This window comes from Trachurus trachurus, assembly GCF_905171665.1.
Source record: "Trachurus trachurus genome assembly, chromosome: 3".
NCBI classification, from domain to species: Eukaryota; Metazoa; Chordata; class Actinopteri; order Carangiformes; family Carangidae; genus Trachurus; species Trachurus trachurus.
In genome coordinates this window covers 1,882,599-1,909,161 of record NC_139893.1, presented here as the reverse complement: position 1 = coordinate 1,909,161, position 26,563 = coordinate 1,882,599, and the positions used below count along the sequence as shown (strand labels likewise).

Genomic DNA, 26,563 nt, shown 5'->3' with positions numbered 1-26,563 from the left:
AGAAATAAGACAAATATTCTTGGAAAGATTTTGGGTTTTTGCAGTGTTGATGGATTTCTATGTCATGTTTCGACTGTGACAAACATCTGAGAGTGAAGGAGTCGAGAGAGATTCTGTACTGTATGTTAAAGGGACAGTTCAACATTTAGTCAGATCCTCCTCTCACCATAATAGTCATATAGCAGTAGGTTCATCACCTTTAAAGGGATAGTTCAACATTTTGTCCCAAATTGGCCCATTGCCATAATCCCTATAGTCATAGCAGCAGGTTCGTTACCTTTAATTGTCGGTGCAAGGTGTTTTTAGAACGGCGGAGCAGAGCCGTGAGCTGCTCAGAGCTACGGAGGCTCATTATGGGATTTCTTGGTTTCCCTCATCAAACTCATCCAATCTCACACAATCCAACAACTCCACAACGCTCTGGTGGACAAGTTGTGAGCTGCACATTCACCACGCTATGAGATAATAACACAACGTTACCACACAGAGTTGTTTTAGAGGGAAATACAGAGACTGATGATGAAAAACTGTCCCTGAAGGCAACGTGTATCAGCGGTTTTGCATGAATTTACTGAATTTAATTTCACATTCATTCAGGTTCAAGATTTCAGAACAGTTTTTACTCTTGAGCCATTGAAGAGCTGAACAGCAGCCTAGAGATAGCCAGATTGCACGACCCTCCACTGTGCAATATCCTTCTCATGTCCTTTATGTTTCTATGTGTTTTGTAAGGGATAATGTATAGTTCGGAGGTTGTTATGGAGAAATAAACCCCGACAGGTTGTATGGAACCCCGACGCAAAGCGGAGGGGTTTCATTCAACATGAAGGGGTTTATTTCTCCATAACAACCGACCAACTGTACATTATCCCGCTTATTACACGGTTTACGAGTGACATAATTAATTTGAAACATAATGTTGATCAAAATACGACTTTCATCGATTTAAAATTGCATTTAGCGAATCTGCAAGACCGGTCACTTCCGCTGTTTTGCCGAGCCTCCTCCCGTTCGTGCATTTGAAGCCTTTGATAATCAATCAGTGGATCGATGGATTACCATACACGTGTTAAAATGTGTGTATTGTGTGTAGTCGTATCTGTCATAAACAAGAGATTAACTTTACTGTTTACGGGGTGCGTTTGTGTCACGGAGCCGCGGTGCCAGCTGCACCGAGGCGAGAGGAGAGCTGTGACACCGGGTCAGAGGCTCTGATGCAGGTCTGGTTTCCAGCAGCGATGTGGAGGAGCCTCCACTCTCCTTGTAACAAGTTACCAGTCATTTATCTAACATCACTATTAGTCCGACGCTGTTTAATGACGGTAAAAATGAAACACAAGGTAAATATCCTGCATAGTTTCTCTTTTCTGTGCTGCGCTGATCAGAGCGGCTTCCCTAGCAACGGTCTGTTATACATGACGACGGTCCGTTATACAGAAATAACAGACCGCAGAACGCAGCGCTGGACCAATCAGAGAGCAGCATTCAATAGAGCCGTGTAATAATTATATTTATCTATCTTGTATTATATATATGTTTTACCACAGCAGAGCAGAAACCTAAATTTCGTTGAATTCTTTCAGTGACAATAAGGCATTTTTAATCTTAAATCTTAATGTTGGTCCTTTTGTTGCACTGTTATTACAAAAAAAAAGCAATAAAAAGTGAATTACACAAAAAAAAAGGAAAAATAGAAAGAAAGAGAGTTTCATAAGCTGCGTTGTCATGGTGCAGGAGAAGCTGATCAGAGCGCTGGTTGTTACTGAGCTGCTTCAGTGGGATCATCGCTACAACACCACCTGGGCTTTTATCGCAATAAACACACTGCTCCACTAATGATGTCAGGAGGGGGAGGCCTGTGTGTGTGTGTGTGTAGGTGTGTGTGTGTGTGTGTGTGTGTGTGTGTGTGTGTGTGTGTGTGTGTGTGTGTGTGTGTGTGTGTGTGTGTGTGTGTGTGTGTGTGTATCTCTGCTGAGTCTGATACTCAAACACTGTGAGGCTTAAAACTCATCAGTTTATAGTCTGGTCTGTTGTCGTCATCGTCGTCGTCATCGCAGCTTTACAGCGACTTCCTGTGAATGTTTTTTTATTTATTGTCATTAAAGGGATAGTTCACTCAAAATTCAAATTTCACTTTCATTATCTACCCCCCCCCCCCCCCCCCCCCCTCATGTGGACTAAGGGCTGGGAGAAGTTTCAGAGTCCTCCGTGGCTTCTCTGAGTTACAGGGGGTCTCGGCGTAGCAGTGCATGTCCATATGACGGTTGCAAATGGATACCAACTGTCTTCATAACAAAAAGACACACCAAAAAACATCCAGATACCTCCATGCTGCTCGTATGTAATGTCCCTCTTGTATTGAAGCCCCGACATGAGAAATTGTTCTGAAAAAAATTAAATAAGTCTATATTTTAAGGAAGAGCAGTGAACTGAGACAGTGGGAGCTTCCGCTACAAACAAGCTTGAAATATAGACTTATGTAATTTTTCTTCGGGACAATTTCGCATTTCGGGGCTTCAACACAAGAGGGACATTACATACGAGCAGCATGGAGGTATTTGGATGTTTTTTGGTGTGTCTTTTTGTTACGAAGACAGTTGGTATCCATTTGCAACCGTCATATGGACATGCACTGCTACGCCGAGACCCCCTGTAACTCAGAGAAGCCACGGAGGACTCTGAAACTTCTCACAGCCCTTAGTCCACATGAGGGGGAGGAGATAATGAGTGAAATTTCAATTTTGGGTGAACTATCCCTTTAAAGTTTTAAAGCAGAGAGCGGTATCCTCTGATATTTTATTTTACTGAAATGAAATGTCTCTTCTGTTCTAAGAAAAGTTCGACTGTAATGGAGCTGAACTGCAGCTGTAAAAACTAGAAATGTTTCATCAGACCAGATTCATTATAAGAGTTTAATTGTATCTAATCAGTTTTTTTAATATTTATTTTATCAACATTTCTTTAATTTCTCACTAGAGTCTGAAACTTAAAGTGAATAACATCTGATCGACAGGAACAGATTCAGAGTTTACAGACTTTTACCACTTAATAGAGTTTATATAGTAGGCTATATTTTATCTGTGTTTTTCTGATTATTGTATTTTATTGTATTTTATTGGTCTTTCATCCTGTATTTTATAAGCATTTTCAATAGTTTTATTGGAATATGTGTGGTATGGAGCAGCTCTATCTCTCTATCTTTCTTATCTTTACATGACCTCAGCTTGTGTTTGTTATTCTTCACGTATTTCACCAAAAAACTAGTTTGATAACTTATCTGCAACTTCAGCAGACCGCTGCTTTATGCTGTTGTGCATAATTTAACTCATTTATCTTCTAGATAGTTTGATTTAAACGAGGAGGAAATCTGCAGTTTTAATTTCCCTTCTTTTTAAATTATTAATTTTTATCCCTTTAAATCGTTTGACTCGAGATGTTTTGTCTTCATTTGTCCAGCAGAGACTCACTGAGCTAAATAATGAGGCGAACTAAGGATAATAAATATAACCAGCTCGTGGAATAAACTGCAGGAATTAAACGGTAAACTCTGTGTTTAATCTCACCGCCGTTTGTTCTGCACTGCAAAAACTCAATATCTTACCAAGAATATTTGTTTTATTTCTAGTCAAAACAAATCTCATTATACTTAAAATAAGACTCATCACATTAAAAGCAGCTTGTTTTTAGACACTTTTTACTTCTTTCAAGCAGATTTTCACTTGAAATAATCTGACAGTGGATCAAGTTTTTCTTTCTTATTACAAGCACAAAAAACTTGCTTTCACTGGCAGATTTTTCTACTTATTTCAAGAGAAAAATTGTTTGAAACAAGTGAAAATGATCTAAAAACAAGTAGATTTTTAGGTCATGAGTTTATTTTAAGTGGAAAGAGATTAGTTTTGACCACAAATGAGACAAATAAGACAAATATACTTGAAAAGATTTTGAGTTTTTGCAGTGTGCGTCCACTTCAACTGCTACTACGACTGACGACGGAGACAGAGAGTCCCGTGATGCACCTGAAGGCAGCACGCCAGACTCAAACCGGCGGCGACCGCAGCGGGTTTCCTCTCCGCCACACTGAGGCGGGAGGACGCCGAGCCAAAACTCAATCTGAGGGGGGAAAGGAGGAAGCGAGGAAGTCTCAGCGTGGCAGCAGATGGCCGCCGAGGCCTCCACCATCTGCCGAGGAAACGTCCAATCAGCCGTCAGTCTGTCCCCGCTCGTCTCTACCCCTTCATTCTTTAAACCTCCTTTTACCACTGGACATTTTTGACCCCCCCTAGGTCAAATGAAAGGTCACTTGGGCCTGATTTTTGGCAAGGAGGTGTATCTTTGGGTAAACTCTGGATGTCCCGAGTTTCAGAATGAAAGTCCATTTTTTGGACTCGTAACATCCATGACCGTTCAAGTGGACAACAATATCCACCTCCACTTATGGGTTTTTTAATGTATTTTAATTTTAACTAACAGATATCACCATGAAACTTCCCAAGTTTATCACTTACACTTAGACAAATATTTTTTGTATTACAAGTTTTGTCAAATTTTATGTTTAAATGCTTAATGAGGCAATATCTGATGAAAAACATAATATGAGAAATTATGTGTTTTTGCAGCAAAAGCAATGTTTAGTCAAGACCCAGCCTTACACTGCAAAAACTCAAAATCTTACCAATAATATTTGTCTTATTTCTTGTCAAAATGTCTCATTTCTAGTCAAAACTAATCTCTTTCCACTTAAAATAAGACTCATCACCTTAAAAATAACTTGTTTTTAGATCATTTTCACTTGTTTCAAACTAATTTTCACTTGAAATAAGTAGAAAAATCTGCCAGTGAAAGGAAGTTTTTTGTGCTTGTAATAAGAAAGAAAAACTTGCTCCACTATCAGATTTTTCTACTTATTTCAAGTGAAAATCTGCTTGAAAGAAGTAAAAAGTGTCTAAAAACAAGCTACTTTTTAAATGTGATTTTACGTATAGTGAGATTTTTTTTTTTACTAGAAATGACATTTTGACTAGAAATAATACAAATATTCTTGGTAAAATAAAATATTTTGGGAGTAACTGATCTTCAATGTCTCTCACTGTAGGTAAACAACATTTTTGTCCAGGTTGTAAAAATTGAAGTGTCATCTGAAGGTTAAACAGTGAGACCTTCCTCCCCACCCTTCCCCCCCCCCCCCCCCCCCCCCTCCTGGCTGTCACACCTCTACCCCCCCCTCCCTCCCCCTCCCTCCCCACAGCCGCTGACAGACAGAGAGCTCACAGTGGGATTAGGTTTAGGCCGACTGTCCTGCTCGGCAGCCAAGAGAGCCGCGACCACGTCACATGTCACAGCCTAATCAATGAGGGCTAAGCCAGGGAGCCGCCGCGCTCTGGCCGGCCTGAAGATTATCATCTATCCATGTGTTAGGGTTAGCTGCTCCCATGCTGCTGCACCACTATGTACTTTAAATAGCAATATGCTGATTGCACTGGTGTGTGTGTGTGTGTGTGTGTGTGAGAGAGTGCTTTATTTTGGAGTCACAGCTCATAAGCTTAAGAACTTAAAAACAGAGGAATCATCACTTTCTTCTCGATTATTATCAGAAAATCCTCTTTAAATTCAAGAATATTGATTTATAGGAGATTTAGGCTACTTTATACACTGCAAAAACTCAAAATCTTTCCAAGAATATTTGTCTTATTTCTTGTCAAAATGTCATTTCTAGTCAAAACTAATCTCTTTCCACTTAAAATAAGACTTATTGCCTAAAACTTGACTTGTTTTTAGATCATTTTCACTTGTTTCAAACAAATTTTCACTTGAAAACGGTAGAAAAATCTGCCAGTGAAAGCAGGTTTTTTTTGTGCTTGTAATAAGGAAGAAAAACTTGCTCCACCATCAGATTCTTCTACTTATTTCAAGTGAAAATCTGCTTGAAAGAAGTAAAAACTGTCTAAAACAAGCTACTTTTTAATGTGATGAGTCTTATTTTAAGTAGAATGAGATTTGTTTTGACTAGAAATGAGACAAATATTCTTAGTAAGATATTGAGTAAAGAGCGCTGCACAAACACACTGTTAGGATACAGTATTGATCTACCTATGTAAATCATATGTGAATGAACTAGTGATCAATAATAAATGTGTCAACAGGTTAAGAAGGTAGTGATAGATCAAGGACCTGATAGGAGACGAGACGAGGACAGATAGAGAGCGTTATTGTTAGAGTGTGTGTGTGTGTGTGTGTGTGTGTGTGTGTGTGTGTGTGTGTGTGTGTGTGTGTGTGTGTGTGTGTGTGTGTGTGTGTGTGTGTGTTGTGACTAATAGTTAATCTATAACTCCATTTATACAACAGTTAGTTCCGACCGGTCCCAACCGAGCAATTTGATTGGACAACGAGACATTCCATAGTGCTGATATACAGTATAACAGCACTGGGACTTTTCACAGACATAATCACTCCGCTGTTCAGCTGGACAGAAGCTAAGTCAGAGCCAGGCTCCCCATACAGGAGCTGCCCCATCTCTCTGCTGCTGCTGCTGCTGCTGCTACAGTTATAAACGGACCTGAACATTAAAACCTGGACCTGACCTGGTCCGTCTAATTGGCGATAAATCTCTAACTTACTAAACCCGGCTGGGGAAAAAATCGCCGCGGGGGCAACTACGTTTTGACGGTGATGTGTTTTGATATTAGCATTAGCTGTTGTTAGCCACGTAGCTCAGCTACTTAGCTTCAACTGTGTTTATATTGATTACATAGATGATAAACAAATGTAATACGGTATCGATAACGTCTCTGTGTCTTCATGCTGGTCCTGTTGCTGCGGTGCTGATCAGACACGGGCTCAGAACCAGAACCAGCACTGGAAGCAGCTCGGTGGAGAAGCTTGTAGCTAGTAGCAAGCTAGTATGAAATGTTTATGTGTTGCCTGGCAACAGCCTTGTCTCCCTTCCAGTTGCAGAACTATTTCTGTTGGCGGAGCCAAATAAATGATTAAATAAACAAACAAATCATAATCTCTTGTAGTTTATTACTGTTCTAAAAATGCGCTCGTAGCACTGTTGTATAAAAGCAATATCACACTCGAGGTCGTGCTGTTGTACTGTATATCAGCACGGTGGGATTATCTGACCGAATCACAGCCGTGCTGATATACAGTACAACAGCACTCCCTCTCATGTGATATTGCTTAATTAGCAGCTCAGAGCTTCGGGCACAATGGGACACAAATCCCTGGGAAAAAAAAGAAAGGAAAAAAAAAACACTTAACCGATCTATAGTCTCACACTGATCAATATTGACTGATCACTTAGGGAAACGACGTGTTGAAATCAGGACGCGATCACTCGCACAATTAAACACAAATGAACTCAGTTCAGTCTGAGTCGTTTGACAAACTTTGAATTAACTTTTCTAGTTTAATTTTGTTAGTTTGGACTCATTATTATAGGAAGTGAATTGTTGACGACCGAACCGAGCCAAACAACGACATCGTTATAATCATCATGAGCTGAAGTCTGAGAAATGTTCTGTTGATGAGTCACTTGTCAGAAAATTGATCGGTAACAATTCTTCTTTTATTTGTGTTCTTTAAAAAAATAAATGAAAACTGTTGGTTCCAGCTTCTCAACTTATTATTTTGCTGTTTTTTCCCTTTGTCTCCTGTATAATGAGCCATTAATGACATCACTGATCAACTCTCTCTGTGTTACCATTGTTACCATAATGACAGACAGACTCCAGGTTGATTTTCTGCCTCTGTGCTGGTCTCATATTTGGGCTTATTGTGACAGAACAGCAGCTCCTATCAGAAGAAGAAGCAGACCGTGGTCGTCGTAAGGACTTCCTGAACACTTTGATATGATTTTGGTGTTTCTACAGTAAATATTTTACAAACCCTCGTGAACTAAAAGAAAGAGAGGCTTCTGCTTTTCTCAGGAAATTATCTCTAAAATTTGTATTAGAGTCAATGAGGAGCAGGGAGGGAGCTGGCCGCACTCAGAGGCTCACAGTTTAAATTCTGTAAGTCTCTCTGCTTTGTTGAGCACATTGTTAGAGAGAGGACAAGTTTGTCTACAACTGTGGGAAAAATCATGTGTATAGAGTGTAAATTAAGGCCGTGAGCAGCGTGGAAAGAGAAAAGTTTCAGACGATTTCAGACAACTCCTCCCACTCCAGCTGATGATGTCACCCACTCTAGCCCGAACATTCCGCGCAATACACACCCATTATAATCTCAGCATTTCTCCTAAAATGATCACGGTCATTGAACAGTGATTGATCAAAAACTATAATACCTATCAAGACACGGAAAACCAGATCAATAAACGAGACGTGTGTCTACATTTTAAAGTATAAATGGAGTCTCTATGTGAAAGTATGCCGGAGTAGTAGACGTTTGAAAAAGTCTAAATTACTCCATGTGGAGTGTTTAAAGACTTGTTGGTTCAGCAGCAGCATCAACACTGTGGCATCCAAGGTCGTATTGATTACAATAAGTATTGATCAATAAAAACATCTCTTATCTAATCTCTGTGTGTTGGTCTGAAGCTTCCAGCAACATTTTAGTAGTTTGACTGTCTCACTGTATCAGTCTGATATCAGTAGCTGGGTCAATATCTGGCCTGAACAACTGTAGCGTGTGTGTGTTTGTGTGTTTGTTTGCACTAGTCTACTTTTATAACACCTTAAATGACCGTTTCATATAATCTATCGATCCAATCGGTGATGAAATCATCTTTCAAACATTAACTTTAAAAGTCTTCACAACTTTTTTATTTATTTTTTCTTCCTTGATTAATAGAGGCTCCAAAATAACGACTTCCTGTTTGTCAACTGTCCTCCTCCTCCTCCATGATCTATAATCTATGACAACACGCTTTTGAAATGATAGTGCGCACTTTATTTTCTACAGTTACACACGCACACACACATCGCACATTTTTTACTTTGCACTAAAATAAACACTGCCAATTCTGTTGTATATACTTTTGTACATTACATTCTATTTCATTTGCTATTTTATTATGTATAGTTTGTTCTTTATATTTTGCTATTGTATTATGCATAGTTTGTTTTTTATAATCTTGTTCTTTATGTTCTTATACTATATGTTGTTATCGTCACTCTATCTATCTATCTATCTATCTATCTATCTATCTATCTATCTATCTATCTATCTATCTATCTAACTATCTATCTATCTATCTATCTATCTATCTATCTATCTATCTCTCTCTCTCTCTCTCCATCCAACTGACACTGATGCAGAGATGAACAGCACCTGAACACAACACGGTGTTCTTATACATCTACAATCAACACTGCCAATTGTACATTACATTTTATTTTATTTGCTATTGCAATTTTGCTATTTTATTATGTATAGTTTGTTCTTTATATTATATTCTTATACTGTATGTTGTTATCGTCACTGTGTGTCTGTGTAATGCTGCTGCTGCACTGTAATTTCCCAGTTTGGGATCAATAAAGTCTATCTATCTATCTATCTATCTATCTATCTATCTATCTATCTATCTATCTATCTATCTATCTATCGAAAACAAACTCTGAACAAGATGTGATCAGATATTTTTCAACCACAACGATTACAATAATTGATTTCGAGGCTATAATAACAAGCAGCTGGACTGGACTGGACTTTGCAGTCAGGTGATACTACAGGTTGGCACAGTTCTGGCTGAAACCAGATCGGTGCCAGTGTGTGTGTGTGTAGGTAGGTAGGTAGGTGTGACCTGGACTGGACCTACAGCACACGACCAGTTCAGTTTCATGACACAACAAAAACCACTGATGTCTCAAAACGCCTCAAAACCTGTCAGGTGAGTGTGGAGGAGTGTGAGAGTGGAGGAGTCATCGGGTCTGTTCAACTGGTTCCTTATGCATTAAAACTAAAAGACAAGAGGACCGGGGAGGGAGTGTTCGATGATCCTCTTCACCGATTACTCAACATTCATGCTGCTCATTACTCACATGCCTCGGATGTTTTAACTCGTTTCTAGATAATAAGATGCCGCATATGGAAGCAGAACAAAAAAAAGTCTATATAAACTATTCAGGGAATGGATTCATAATAATAATAATAATAATAATAATACAATTAATTAGCTGTTATCATCACACTATTATTAACTCAGTCAGTTAACATCCATTCATTCAAACAAAGAGGAGCAGGAACTTGAGGGAGAAACCTCAGAGCTGTCACTTCACTGTGTGGATGAGGACAGAGCTCAGGATTGCATAACTACATGGAAGAACACATTCACTTCACACCACAGCAGCAGCAGCAGCGACTATGGAGGCACAATAATATTCTGTAGCCTGTAAACACACACACACACACACACACACACACAGAGAAACACACACACACACACACACACACACACACACACACACACACACACACACACACACACACACACACACACACACACACACACACACACACACACACACACACACACACACACACACACACACACACACACACACACACACACCCCCAGAAGTACCATGGCTCCTTATTAGTGGGCAGTGACACCTCCATATCTCTCTCTCTGCTCTCCACACAAACACACACACCGATAAGGAGGAAACCAAGTCTCCAATAGGCTACACCAGCACAGATTTAACACTGTTATATTTCATAAATCAATCAATCAATCAATATAATTAAAAGACGTAAAAGAGAGAGAGAGAGTGCTCACATGAAGAAGCTCCAGAGTCAGTCGCGTCTTAATAATAAAAAAAACCTTTTCACAGCCAAATAAAATAATCCGAGGCTCGTGTAGCCTAGAATAGAATAAAATAAAATGTTGTAAATCCTGCTCAGTTTCCCACAGCGCGCACAGGAAGGAAGCAGCGATAATTGGCCTTTAATCTAATTCATCCAGAGACGGTTGGTTGGTTGGTTGGTTGTGTAGTGTAGTGTAGTGGAGGTATTTCTGCCACCACACACACACACACTAACACACATTAACACACGCTGAGCGGTGCAGGTGTCATCATCATCATCATCATGGGTCTCTACTCTCTCTACTCACCCCATCGCCGCGGACTGACAGGAACCAACTCCCGGTGAATGAGGCTGTGAGGGAAAAACACCGAGGAGAAGAAAAAGAAAAAGGAAAAGAAGACGCGCAGTCAAAGTCCACAGACGGTCAGTGATCCACAGAGTTCATGCAGCTCCGTCTGTGTCTGTGTCCGTGTGCCAAGTGAAATGTGAGAGCAGAGCGGCTCAACTCGACTCTCCGGATCGTCAGTCGGACTGACTCGCTCCTTTCAGGAAGTTTTCAGCCGCTGCTTGTTTAGTAAATCCTCCAGGCTCGATGCTCGATGCTCCCTCAGTCCGTCACTTCACTTTAATGTTTCGCTGCTTCGCTTCTCTCGCTGCGCTGCGCACACTTCTCTTCTCTTCTCTTCTCTTCTCTTCTCTTCTTCCTCCCCAGCGGCGGCGGCGGAGGAGTGGAGTCGTGTTTCAGTGTTTCAGAGCAGCGACACTGAGCGGCTTCACCTGCTTCTACCAACCACAGCCGCTGCTACCCTCCCACTCCTTTTTATAAACCTGTCCCTGTCTGTGCTGCCTACAGTACAGTCTATGGTCTGTGCTGTGCTGCCTTTCCTTTCTATCTATCTGCGGTCGGTGTCGGTGCGGATTCAGCCCAAACTGCCTGGACCTGGAGTGGCTGCAACCACGCACACAATCCATATTTGACTTTATTTGACTTTATTTTACAGGATATAGCCCCTTGAGATGTGCCATCTAATTTTCGAGGGGTCCATATTATCAACGGAAATACAAACATACATAGGCTACACTACATTGTAACATACAAAGAAAGTAAGCAGAACAAACAAACAGACAAAAAAAAGAACAAACACATGATACAATATAGAGACACAGACGCCCATTCACACACACTCATACACTACAATGCTCTATCGATCCTGACTATATCTATATCTATCATTATTTAGCCTATAACCTATAAAATAATATTAAAAAAAAAACACACACAACGAGAAACAACCAACAACACAGACATATTTTCTCATTTCACGTGCACTTACATGTCCATGGCTCCCAGAGTTGGCACTTTCTCTTTAAAATCCTTACGCCATTTATTAGTTCCGGCCGCTCTTTGTGTAACTTCACTTTATTTTATTTTTTTTAAGCAGACGGTTATGAAAGGATTTAACAGCGACTTGCTTGTTGTGTGTCGTGTCGTGTTTCTAACCTAACCAGCCAGCCATCAATCAGCGGCAGGTGTGTGCGCCGCCGGAACCTTTAACAGCAGCAGCAGCGCCGCGTTGGTTCCGGGGGGAAGAGTTTCAGCGCTGCACACTGCAGCAGCAGAGCGGAGGGATTAACGGAAACGTCAGGTAAACATGCGTAGATCTGGACTTTAACAGCGTTTAAAGCTCGTGTCGGGTTGTTTTCATGGAGTTAATGTTTAGAAATGAGTTGATTGTGTTTTTTATGAGTTGTTTGTATTTTAGTATAATTAGTTTATTGTAATTAAACCAGAGTAAACAGAGACTTTAGCCACGTTAGCATCTTTAGCTCAAAACACAACTGACAGAATCCACACAACCAGATTAGGCCTATATTACACTGATTAACGCCTCCATCCACTGTTTAACTGCTAAATTTAAAGATTATTATTAATATTAACATGTAATATCCAGGGATACGCAGTAAATTCACTGAAAATACATTAATAATTCAGTCTATCCACGACTACAACAAAGCTAACTTAGCTCTAACTGTAGTCTGTGTGAAACGGCTATGAACAGTGAACCAACCTAAAAACATTAGGATTAAATCGACTTTAACAAATTAGACCACATCACTGGTTATTAACTTTTAAAACCCTAAATGATCCAGCAGTAAAAGTCAGTGTGTCTGTGTCTTAATGCGGAGGAAGGATGTAAAATCTGATAAAAGGACAATAATTTACCTCTTTATTTTGGAGTTTCCATGTTAGTAACAGTTAAGTTAATCAATTGCGGTTATTATTAACTATTCTTATATATCTCTTCTTATTATTTCTATTCTTATTATTAATTTATCATAACACAACACTGTGTAGATGGCTATTTCTTACCAGGCAGACACAATTTGTGATTCAGGCAGCTTGAACACAACACCACACCTCCTCATTAAAGGACAATTCCAGGCAAACATACAGCCCTGAGTTGAATTTGCCCGGAATTGTCCTTTAATATAGAGATATAGAGAAAAGCCGATCAGTTCTCAGATCTAAATCCTACGTGAACATTTACTCTGTGGCTCCTCCTCTAACTTTACCTCTGTAGCTATGAGAAAACTATCAACCAGCTTCACATTTCTCTTGTTAACTCACTGATGTGACCGTTTCCTCAGTTGGACAGTTGGTTTTTCTCCTTTTTATCTGATGAACCAACTATTAAATAAAATAGTTTCTCGGCCTCGTGGCTCTTTTCATTCTGTTTCTGAGCAGAATATGGACTTGACCAATAATGACTAGAGACTACGGTTGAAAATTAGCCAACTTGGCTAAACCGGCGGCATGTTAACATGTTAAATTAATGTGCATTGTCTGTATATAACCACCGTCTTAATGTCTTCACATGGATGTTACATTAGTGAAATAGGCGACGTCACATTAACTTTAAGGCTAGTTTTTTATCTTTTAGTGAAGCACTTTGTAACGTTAAGAAAAGTGCTGTATGAATGAGTAAAACAGGTCATTAATGAAATAATAATCTTACTTTATTATTATTATTATTATTAGTGACAGTTGTTGTTGTTGTTGTGTGGCCACAGGATGACGGAGATCACCGAGACGCTGCAGGAGTACGAGGAGCTGTTCTCACACAGGTTCTCATCAGACGACCCGGAGTTCCAGGAATACGTGAAGCGTCCGGCCGACGCTCCGCCGCTGGTGGAGGACTGGAGGGGCCGCGCCGGAGGAAACCAGCGAGGCCGCGACAGGTGATGACTTTATTTATTTATTTATATAACTAAAGTGTTTGTTTTTTTCAAGAAATTTTTTGTATTATTGTTTGCCCCTTTTTTTGAGAGAGAGGAATTTTTGCCACATTTTTCTAAATTTTTTTGCGAAATCTTACCACTTTTTCTAGAATTCTTTTGTGAAATTTTACAATTTTTTCTCATTAAAAAAAAAAACTTTTTACTATTTTTTTATTTTATTTTTAATTTTACAATTTTTTCTAAAAAATGTTAAACTTTTTTTTTGTTTATTTTTATTTTTAGATCTTACCACTTTTTTCTAGAAATGTTTGAACTTTTTTGAGAAATTGTATCACTATTGTATCACAGCCTAATTTAAACGTACATTGATTGTTTGTGTATTTCTGGTGTTTGCTTCAAAATGTTGTTCAATGGGGGTCCGTGGTCTAATTTGTGTCAGTTTATTTTGGGTCCTTGATATAAAAAAGTTAGAGAACCACCGGTCTATGTGATACAAGTATGAACAGTTTACCACCTAAAAAGCAGTTTACCCACTACAACACATTAGACTTCACCACCGTACAGCAGCTCTACCACCGACAATAACCAGTAGGTGAAACTCTCTGTGTGTCTCTAGGTACCAGGACCGCCGGGGGGGAGGAGGCCGCGGGTGGGGGGGAGGAGGAGGAGGCCGAGGCTGGGGGGGCGACCGGGACCGCGGCTGGAGAGGAGACCGAGACCGAGACCGAGACCAGCACCACGACAGAGACCGAGACCGAGACCGTTACCGCGGCCACGGCAGCGGCTACCAGTCCGGATACAACTCCCACTACCAGAGGCCTCATTACGACCGCTACTGACCTCTGGTTGCTATGGTTACGGGCTACGGTTGTTCATTCACTGTCAGTATTTGTAGTTTTCAGTCTCATAATAATAACCTACGTTGCAATATCACACGAGGCCAAGTGCAACTGTTGTCAGCTGCTTTGTACGAGCAAAGGCTGAGCTGTCTGTCATTTTAAATTATAATAATTTCCAACTCATTATTATAAGTGTGGTAGTTCTTTCAATTTTGTCATATTTTCATCGTCTTGAGTTAGAAACACAAAAATCTACTGTAAGTAATCATGAATTTCTGAAAAAAGGAAAGCTACAGTTGGTGTGACTTCCACCTCCTGTGTTTTATACCTAAAAACGTGGTTTTGCATCGTATTAACTCGACTCTAATCATTTTCTCATTACAGTTTTCACTGGAACTGTCACTTATAATTACTCACATGTGACTTATCATGGTATAACTGGGAAGTGTTTTGAACAAGATGGTTGTTGAAGCTACTTTTTTTTTTTTTTTTTTACTACACATGTTGAGGAATTATACAGCACAGTATTGTTGCAGAGGATGAATCTGAATTTCCAGAGAAAATCTATTTGTAATGCTGTTTCAGAAAGTCATAACTGATCTGGTGTCAATAAATGTGTATTTTCTTAACCAGTGGATTCTGCCTGTGAGATTATGGAGCTCAACATTCAGGAAGTGGATGTTTCACTGTTAAACCTATTAAACCTATAATTAATAATATAACTGATAATCAGTAACCATTTCCTACACTTGTACCGGCTTTTTGCAGGTGAGACTTTCCTGTTAACATCATAACAGTAAATGTTAACTTTTATAAAAAAAACTTTTCAAAACAAAGTTACAAAGTTTTTACAAATCTGCTGCATTTTGCTACCAGCTAACGTTACACTACATCACGTTACCGTCTACCTGTTTGTCTAGAACACCTGTGTGTGTCAGTGAGATTATGTGAGCTACAGCTGAAACAAACCTCTCAGATTCAGGCTTACAACTTCAACATGCTAACTAAATAACGGCACTACTTTTTTCAGTAACGGGTAATCATAAAAGTTAGCCTACTGTTTTCCTGTTAGAACGCTTTTGTGACAATAAAATGTCGTTACTTGACTCAAGAAGTCCCATCAGAAAATAATATACACAGTAAGTGTAGGACGTTATATACACATTATTTTTCAGTTAATCAACTGATCGGAAAAAGCCGTTTATCTGGAACTAACCAACTCACTAGTTCTCACTCAGTATCCCTCCACACAGACAGGCTGCACCACGACGTGCTGTATCACTCCGCCTTATCAGCTGTTTAGATCAGCGGTGTGGGGAAGAGGCGGAGTGATACAGTGTGTGGAGGAATACCGAGTGAGTGTTAGTGCAGTAGTTAGATAAACAGGGGTTAGGGAGGGAAGTCCAAGTAATTTGACACATTTGAGCATTAAAAAAAAAATAGTTAGCCTACTTTCCTTGTAATGAATTACTTTTATCATGTAGTAATTTTGGGGAAAAACTATAATTACTTTTTCAAAGTAACGTGTCCAACACTGGTTATCACGTGTTTGACAGAGCCTTGATCTAAATGTCTGGTAGACAAGACTCAGAGCCAATCAGAGGAGTGGCTCAGAGGTTACCACGGCAACTTGAGGTGGTTGCTACGACGATAGAGGCCCCCCAGGCTGAGGCAGACAGAAACGTTGAGAAAAAAGGGCAATTTTCTGCCTCTCTGCACTGGTCTCACATTTGGGCTTATTCTGACAAAACTGTAGCTCCTATCAGAAAAAGAAGCAGACCGTGGTCGTCGTAAGGACTTCCTGAACATTTTGATATAACATTGGTGTTTCTACAGTAAATATTTTAGAAACACTTGCAAGTTATAAACAGGGGTCCGTTCTGCTTCTCTCAGAAAATCTTTGTATTAGAGTCAATGAGGAGCAGAGACAGATGTGGCACTGAGAGGCTCACAGTTTAAATTCTGTAAGTCTCTCTGCTTTGTTGAACACATTGTTAGAGAGAGGACAAGTTTGTCTATAAATGTGGAAAAAATTATGTGTGTAGAGTGTAATTTGTGCCTGGGAGCAGCGTGGAAAGAGAAAAGTTTCAGACAATTTCAGACAACTCCTCCCACTCTAGCTGATGATGTCACCCACTCTGGCACGAACATTCCGCGCAATACACACCCATTATAATCTCAACACTTCTAAACTAAAATGGTCATGGTCATTGAACAGTGATTGATCAAAAACTATAAATCTTATCAAAACATGGAGAACCAGATCAGTAGATGAGACTTGTGTCTACATTTTAAAATTTAAACGGAGTCTCTAGGTGAAAGTATGACAGAGCGGTAGACGTTTGAAAAGGTCCAAATTATTCCATTTCAGTAGTTTGACTGTAGCATCTGTCTGATATCATGAGTGTTTTGTAATCTATCTATCTATTTATAATCTATTCAAACATTAAATGAAAAGTCTTCACAACTTTTTTTCCTTTGTACCAATTGATACACCCAAAATAATCACTTCCTGTTTGTCAACTATCCTCCTCCATGATCTATAATCTATGACAACAGGTTTTTGGACTGAACAAACTCTGAACAACAACAATCAAAGGTCGTGTTGATTTTAGATCAACAAATTATTCCATAGAAGATCTGAGTGTGTTAGTTTGAAGGATTCCTGGCACATTTCAGTAGTTGGACTGTCTCACTGTATCAGTGTAATGGGTCAATATCTGGCCTGAACAACTGTAGCGTGTGTGTGTGAGTGTGTGTGTGTGTGTGTGTGTGTGTGTCAGCGTTCCCAGTAAACGGCTCAGAAGACCAATAGTTCTCATTCTGAGAAGCAACTGAAATATTGATGTGCATGATTAATACATTATCACTGCATGCATCACTGGCTGTGACATATGCAGCTCATCGCCTAAAGACGTGTCAGCGCTCGTGAGTCTCAGTCGCTTCACAGCAGATTTTTAAACACAACATGACACAAACACTTTGACTTTTATATTTTCTGGACACGTCGCCTACACGAATCCAAGAAGAAAGAAACTCTCAGCTGTTGATGAACGCCGCTCTGTGGTTTCTATTTACGGCCGTTGGTGAAGACGGGGTTAACAGTTCATTTGGGCTTCAGCAGTGCAATCAGCTGTGATGATAAGGGGGGGGATGTGGATGTGCTGAAACTGGCACATTGCAGGGAAGGGAAGGGAAGGCTGCTATCGCCACTGTAATCAGTCAGTTTAGATTAGAGAAGCTCGAGCGTCTTCACAGAGACACAGAGAGAGAGAGAAACATCTCAGTTTAACTGTTGCACATCGGCGACGACAGTGGAAAAAAGCATCAACAGCTGAGATCACTGACCAAGACACAACACAAACTCCACTTCACCGGAGGCAACGACGTGTCCTCAAACGCCTCGTCCTCCTGTCTGGCGCTCGGACTCAAAGGCCTCAATCAGCATTTGATAGACTTTATCCAATTTTTATTATAACATGAAATTTAGGAGTTTTCCTTCAGATCAAAGTTTAGCGTGCACCCATACAGGTTTCCAATAAAAAATGATAGAATTTATACATTATGGAAAAGATACTTGAGTTGAGTTGAGTTTTATATGGCATTGTAAGTGGCAATAACGCTATATATTTAACTTTTATAACACATATTTCTTATAAATGTAAAACATTAATGCCTGTCTTAAATTGTTAACATGGTGATGGGCTTTGGTACAGATGTATGTAACACATATATACATTTGTATTTAACTTATTCATATAATACTCTCTAAGTATGTTTTATGTATATAGCCTACATTACACACACACATTGAAAAACAACTATATGTTGTATGTATAAATAAATGGTGTCAAAGTATGTATTATACATAACATATAATATTAATATGCTACAGACATAAAATGTATGTGGAAAAAAGCATCAACAGCTGAGATCACTGACCAAGACACAAACTCTACTTCACCGGAGGCAACGACGTGTCCTCAAACGCCTCGTCCTCCTGTCTGGGGCTTGGACTCAAAGGCCTCGATCAGCATTTTAATGGACTTTATACCCAATTTTTATTATTCAGATCAAAGTTTAGCGTGCACCCATACAGGTTTCTGATAAAAAATGATAGAATTTATACATTATGGAAAAGATACTTGAGTTGAGTTGAGTTTTATATGGCATTGTAAGTGGCAATAACGCTATATCTTTAACTTTTATATAGGCTAATATAATGATGACAATAATAACACATATTTCTTATACATTTAAAACATTAGTGCCTGTCTTAAATTGTTAACATATGGTGATGGGCTTTGGTACAGATATATATGTACATAACACATTTATACATTTGTATTTAACTTATTCATACATAATAAATAATACTCTCTGTGTATGTTTTATGTATATAGCCTACATTACACACACACATTGAAAAACACATATATGTTGTATGTATAAATAAATCTATCAAAGTATACATACATAACATATAATATTAATATGCTACAGACATATATGTCACTATATATATGAGAGAGAGATGTGTGACATTATATTTACATGATGGGTCTTTACATCATTACAGCTGCAGTGTGTTAGCATGTTAACGTTAGGCTGGGTGAAGCCTCACGCGTCCAATCGCGTCTGTACATTGACTTTGTATGTAATCTGGTCGCGCGAAAAATTCACCTTGCGCCCGGTGTGAACACGCTGTTAGGCTACCTGTGTGTGTGTGTGGTTGTGTTTGACAGAGCCTTGATCTAAATGTCTGGTGACCGGACTCAGAGTAGTGGCTCAGAGGTTACCGCGGCAACTTGAGGTGGTTGCCAATGACGTCAGAGGCAACCCAGTCTGAGGCAGGCAGAAACGTCAAGAAAAAGAATGATTTTCTGCCTCTGCGCTGGTCTCACATTTGGTCTTATTCTGACAAAACAGTTGCTCCTATCAGAAAAAGCAGCAGACCGTGGTCGTCGTAAGGACTTCCTGAACGCTTTGATATGATTTTGGTGTTTCTACAGAAAATATTTTGGAAACACTTGCGAGTTATAAACAGGGGTCCGTTCTGCTTCTCTCAGAAAATATTTGCATTAGAGTCAATGAGGAGCAGGGAGGGAGCTGGCTGCACTGAGAGGCTCACAGTTTAAATTCTGTAAGTCTCTCTGATTTGTTGAACACATTGTTAGAGAGAGGACAAGTTTGTCTACAGCTGTGGAAAAAAATCATGTGTGTAGAGTGTAAATTGTGGCCGTGAGCAGCGTGGAAAGAGAAAAGTTTCAGACAATTTCAGACAACTCCTCCCACTCTAGCTGATGATGTTCTTTTAATTGCTTTATTAACAATTAAAGATGTTTGTATTAATTCAATAAAAAAAATTGACCAAAATAGAGTTTGTCTTTAAAGGCTTTTGGTTTTCCACTCCATCAATAGTGGTGCTATACTGAAACAGTTTGTGCAAAAAAAAGTGTGTGAAACTTGGTTTGGAGTCGATCCATTTTTTTTTTATGAATGTGAAATTTGCTTTAAAGGGATAGTTCAACATTTTGGCAAACTGGCCCATTGCCATAATCCCTATAGTCATAGCAGTAGGTCCGTTACCTTTAATTGTCGGTGCAAGCTGTTTTTAGAACGGTGGAGCAGAGCCGTGAGCTGCTCAGAGCTACGCTACGGAGGCTCATTATGGGATTTCTTGGTTTCCCTCATCAAACTCATCAAATACACAATCCAACAACTCCACAACACTCTGGTGGACAAGTTGTGAGCTGCACATTCACCACGCTATGAGATAATAACACAACGTTACCACACAGAGTTGTTTTAGAGGGAAATACAGAGACTGATGATGAAAAACTGTCCCTGAAGGCAACGTGCATCAGCGGTTTTGTATGAATTTCCCTCTAAAACAACTTGTGTGGTAACGTTGTGTTATTATCTCATAGCGTGGTGAATGTGCAGCTCACAACTTGTCCATGCCAGCCTTTTGGAGTTGTTGGATTGTGTATTTGATGAGTTTGATGAGGGAAACCAAGAAATCCCATAATGAGCCTCCGTAGCGTAGCTCTGAGCAGCTCACGGCTCTGCTCCGCCGTTCTACAAATAGCTTGCACCGACAATTAAAGCAGAAGTAAGCGATCCAGTCGTTTTGGCTAATGCTGCGTTCCAGGCAACACACTCGTGTTTCTCCGACCTGTTTTACCTGTGAAAGTCACTATAACGGCCACTCGTAACTTCTGACCCGTGAACTCGTACCGGATCGAACTGGTACGACTTCACAGGTCGGAAAAACACAAGTTACGGGTTGCCTTGAACGCACCATAACAGTCCTCGTCCCTACGTCACCACATTCACGCGCATCCCTTGGCTGCACACACAGCCCTTTATGCCGTTCTCTCTCCTCATTGGATAAAAACTGTAGGATACGAGAAAAGTTTTCTCCTCGGCTCAGAGCAGAGCAGAGTGACTGACAGACCCGTGTTTCAGACCAAACACTCTATAGAAGTGATTGCTGTCGGAAGATACAACTATTTAAAGCAGTACTAAAGAACTTTCAGTTTTGGTTGAGTTTGGCGGCGCCTGTGGACCAAAGCGGTAGTGTTTTGCCTGAAGGAAGACTCCATTTCCCATGAACACTAGCGTGAAGCCCAGTAAATATCCTGCATTAAAATTAACAAAAGACATCAAAACTAAGTTTCTGTTTCCAGTGGATCATTTCAAAGTGAAAACACAAACATAATCCATTGCTAAAGTGCTGTTTTGCCTGTTCCCTCCTTGTTGTGACTCGCAAAAGTGAAAGTGAAGGAAGACTCCATTTCCCATGAACACTAGCGTGAGAGCAGGGTTCCTACCATGCTCCTCAAAGCTGCTTAGTGCCAGAGAAAGAGATACAGACCCCCTCAGGCCATGACAGAGGTGTCATTCAACTTGTTGTAAGTCGATGTATCATCACAAAAGTTATGAAAATATTTTATGAAGGTTGAAAAGTTCCTTAGTGTTGGTTTAAGACTCATATTAACACAAATATATCGCTTACTTCTGCTTTAAAGGTAACGATTCGAACCTACTGCTATGACTATAGGGATTATGGCAATGGGCCAATTTGCCAAAAATGTTGAACTATCCCTTTATGGAAGGATTTGGATTTCAGAATGAGTGAATTATTTTTTCATCATTATTGGAGACACATTCAGAAAAAAGAAGAAAAAAAACAAGGTCAGGATTCAGTTTTACTACAGAGGAGCTGCTCAACGCCTCAAATCCTCTGATTATTATTATCACTAGGCCTACTCTACGTCTTCACTCATCAGCTGATGCTGCACATTGAGACTTGGAGAGTGTGAGCCAAAGCAAAACAATGGGCGAGCGGTGGCACAGTGAGGGAGCAGAGAGCGAACACACACACACACACACACACACACACACACACACACACACACACACACACACACACACACACACACACACACACACACACACACACACACACAGGCTGTCAGGCTTCATGTGGCCTGTTTGTGGCGATGCGATGTGACAGCGATGGAGACGCAGCGCTGCAGGCCGTGTCCTTGATGATGAACTCACCCTCCACAATCATAACTCTATCTCCCCTCCTTCTGAGTGCACACGCACAAAAACACTACAACCTACACACACAGACACACACACACAGAGAGAGAGAGACACACACACATCCCCCAGCCCCCTGCAGCACTCAGCGACCTACATCTGGTGTTGGAGAGAGAGAGCAGGGCCTCGGTTCGGCCCGGGCCGCAGCCGCAGCCGCCAGCAGACAGCGCAGTGTCAGTGTAGCGTGTGTGTGTGTGTAGCGTGTGTGCGTGTGTGTGTGTGTGTGTGTGTGTGTGTGTGTGTGTGTGTGTGTGTGTGTGTGTGTGTGTGTGTGTGTCGCTGTGTGTTCTTCTTACTCTGCTCTTTCTGCTGAAATAAAGGCCTGCAGCTCCTATGTTAAAGGTACATACACATCTGTACACAGTCACATGAACACACACGTGCCGCCGACTCTTCAGTGTGTTATATTATATTATATTATATTATATTGTATTGTATTATATTATATTATATTATATTATATTATATTATGGCGAGACACTACAGGCAAAAACACTGTTTTTTCATTCACTGATCAATTTTGAGATTTTGGGCTATTTTTCTTACTTAAAGGAATAGTTCACCCAAAATTGAAATTTCTTTTTCTCATTATCTCCTCCTCCCCCTCATGTGGACTAAGGGCTGGGAGAAGTTTCAGAGTCCTCCGTGGCTTCTCTGAGTTACAGGGGGTCTCGGCGTAGCAGTGCATGTCCATATGACGGTTGCAAATGGATACCAACTGTCTTCGTAACAAAAAGACACACCAAAAAACATCCAAATACCTCCATGCTGCTCGTATGTAATGTCCGTCTTGTATTGAAGCCCCGACATGAGAAATTGTCCCGGAAAAAAATAAATAAGTCTATATTTCAAGCTTGTTTTGTAGCGGAAGCTTCTTGGAAGCTCCTCTTCCCATTCGTCAAATTTGGACGAACTCAGAGAAGCCACGGAGGACTCTGAAACTTCTTCCCAGCCCTTAGTCGACATGAGGGTGAGTAGATAATGAGTGACATTTCAATTTTGGGTGAACTATCCCAGTAACATGTTTTCTTTCAAAGAAAAGTCGAAAGAAATGGTAGAAAATCCACATTGAGGTTTTTATTTTACTTCATTTTGTCTCTTTTGTTGGTAGATTTCTCCTAAATTCACCAGGAGTTAGTCTGACCCATGTCATGTCAGGTGTCATTGTAAAGCTCTCTCTTCTGAACAATTATGATGTAGACTCCAAAAATGGTCGTTTCCTCTGTATCCGCAACTAATCGTAAAAGTAGGATTTACATTAACAATCTATGTAATTTTACAGTACAAGTCTTTAAAGGCCGTTTTCTCAAAATGAGTTTTTCAGACTCAGACTCTGAGCTAGAAATCTCCACTTCAGCAGCACTTACAGACACCAAACCTTCCACTTTGATCCCTTTCTATATTCTGAAGGTTTTTACAGAGGGGATTGTTGATATATCATTCCCAGCCTCATTTATACAACATTTTATTACTAAAAACATGGAGAAATTTGATTTTTTTTTAGGGCTGGTGACAATATTTTCTCATTTACAGAGTGATAAAAAGAGATATCCAAAATCCTCCTCTGTAAAAACTAAAGACTCTAATATGTCAACAAAATAAAACAAGAATTTTGAAAGTAGCTTTATCCAATGTTCACATTTCTGTTGTGGAAATGTATGCGAAATAGCGCATATTTAACTAGATTTTGACTCATTTACTACATATTTAAACATAAATTTTGACAAAACTTGTAATACAAACAATATTTGTCTTAATGTGAGTGATAAACTTGGGAAGATTCATGGTGATATCTGTTAGTTAATTTTTTCCCCCTATTCACCTGTAGTGTCTCCCCTTATATTATATTATATTATATTATATTATATTATATTATATTATATTATATTATATTATATTATATTATATTATATTATATTATATTATATTCAGTGGCGGCTGCGGATCAGATGGTGTGGGCTGATGTCTTGTCTCGTGCTGTGTAAGTGAATGATGAAGCGGCTCGGCTCAGGTCAGCCATGTAAAGACAGTGCATGAGTCTCTGCTGAGGGCGGCTCGTTAGCCTGATTATATCTGCTTTATCTCCACGGGAACGTGTAATAACGAGTCCTCAGTCCTCCTCCTCCTCCTCCTCCTCCTCAGGCCGCACGTCGTTTACTGACGTCAACACATCAGGACAGAAGAAAGACATCCACGTCCCACTGTACATGACTGTAGCGCATCAGTGAGTGTCTTTAGTGTTGTAGTCAAAACCTTATTTCTAGTCAAAACAAATCTCATTAAACCTAAAATAAGACTCATCACATTAAAAGTAGCTTGTTTTTGGACACTTTTTACTTCTTTCAAGCAGATTTTCACTTGAAATAATCTGAAAGTGGGGCAAAACCTGCTTTCACTGGCAGATTTTTCTACTTATTTCAATTGAAAACTTGTTTGAAACAAGTGAAAATGATCTAAAAACAAGTAGATTTTTAGGTGATGAGTCTTATTTTAAGTGGAAAGAGATTAATTTTGACTAGAAATTAGATATTTTGACAAGAAATAAAACAAATATTATAATATTTTTGCAGTGTAGTGTACGATGCATCTCACAGCCTGTGTTGCAGGAATGGAACTATAGGAAATATAAAATGAGAAATAGTCTCAAGATCACCGCTGCAGTCGCATCTTTTGTTTTTTAACCACAAATGTCTCACTTTGGTTTCTGTGATGTGATTCAATAAGTTGCAGATAATTCGAATAGTTGTACGAAAGCAGTGGTTCTCAACGTGTGGTCCAGGGACTCCCAGGGGTCCTTGAGAGGGTTTGAGGGGGTCCCCACCTTTTTCTTGAAATTTTTACCACTTTTTTCTAGAATTTATAAAGTTTTTTGAGAATTTTTTTACCACTCGTCCCCCCCTTAAAAAAAAAATTTAAGAAATTTTTTACCACTTTTTCTAGACTTTTTAAAAACTTTTTTTTGAGAAATTTTACCACTTTTCTCTGGATTTATTTTTTTATTTTTTTTTATTTTTTCTCTCTATCACTTTTTATTTATTTTTTTTTTCAGAATTTTTACCACTTGTTCTAGAAATGTTCAAATGTTTTTAGAGAAATTGTACCACCTTTTCTAGAATTGTTTTTGAGAAATTTTACCACTTTTCTCTGGAATTTTTTTTTTTTTTTTTTTACTTTTTTCTCTCTATCACTTTTTACATTTTTTTTTTTCAGAATATTTACCATTTGTTCTAGAAATGTTCAAATGTTTTTAGAGAAATTGTACCACTTTTTCTAGAATTGTTTTTGAGAAATTTGACCACTTTTCTCTGGATTTTTTTTTTTTTTTACTTTTTTTTCTCTATTCACTTTTTTCTAGAATTTTCTTTTTTTTCAGAATTTTTACCACTTGTTCTAGAAATGTTTAAACGTTTTTAGAGAATTTGTAGCCTACCTTTTTCCAGAAATGTCTCTATAATATTTCCAAAAATTTACGCCATTGGCCCTAATTTGAATGTCTAATTTGATGTTTGATGTAATGCTTTGTTTTCTTACATGTTACATGGAAACCTTTATTTCTTCTCCTTCTGTAATGATCGTCCATGACGACGAGGAGCAGCAGCCTGCAGCTCCTCACTGATCTCGTCTGAACATTTACATCTCTGAATATTAATCAAAGACGTCTTCTTGTCTTTAAATAGAACAAATATAACGGAGCAGCAGGTTAAAGCAGAGAACTACAACTACAACCAGCTGATCTTCTCTTGTCGACTAAAACCAGCTGATCTTCTCTGTCGAAGGGAAAATTCATGTTCAGTTTTTATTCTAGTGGAGCTGTAAGACATGAAACCAGAAAGTACAGACACCAATGAAACATTCAACATAAACTTTTATTAATATGTTTTTATATTGTAGACGTGTTACATCCTCTTTCCTCCTCCTCCTCTCCTCCCTCTCTCCTTCTCCTCTTCTTCTTTCCTCCTCCTCTCCTCCTCTTCTTCTTTCCTCCTCCTCCTCCCTTTGTTCCTCCTCCTCCCTCTCGTCTTCCTCTTCTTCCTCCCTCTCTTCCTACTCCTCCTCTTTCCTCCTCCTCCTCCCTCTCTCCTCCCTTTCTTCCTCCTCGTCTACCTTCCTCCTCCTCT

General features: G+C 39.5%; 2 protein-coding genes and 1 long non-coding RNA gene across 4 annotated transcripts in view; 1 reads left to right on the top strand and 2 right to left on the bottom strand.

Annotated features, from left to right (window-relative positions):
- Positions 1-11,538, bottom strand: part of homer2 (homer scaffold protein 2) — a 77,164-nt gene extending 65,626 nt beyond the window's left edge. Inside the window, exon 1 of one of the 2 annotated variants that reach the window (XM_083997221.1) lies at positions 11,060-11,538. In XM_083997221.1, the coding sequence (XP_083853347.1) occupies positions 11,060-11,064 (5 nt within the window). In that variant the 5' untranslated portion in view covers positions 11,065-11,538. Of the gene's footprint in view, positions 1-10,723; positions 10,964-11,059 lie in introns of those variants that run through there. The other variant, XM_083997222.1, reaches the window with a different exon arrangement.
- The window catches only part of LOC311005308, a 457,476-nt gene that overhangs the window by 417,618 nt on the left and 13,295 nt on the right, over positions 1-26,563 (bottom strand). The gene's annotated exons all lie outside the window — the stretch shown is intronic.
- On the top strand, positions 11,104-15,454 carry LOC311005105 (uncharacterized protein). The gene is made up of 4 exons (XM_083997433.1): positions 11,104-11,175; positions 12,266-12,398; positions 13,825-13,992; positions 14,609-15,454. Exons 3-4 carry the CDS (start codon positions 13,826-13,828, stop codon positions 14,829-14,831), a joined length of 390 nt encoding a protein of 129 aa, XP_083853559.1. The 5' UTR covers positions 11,104-11,175; positions 12,266-12,398; position 13,825; the 3' UTR covers positions 14,832-15,454.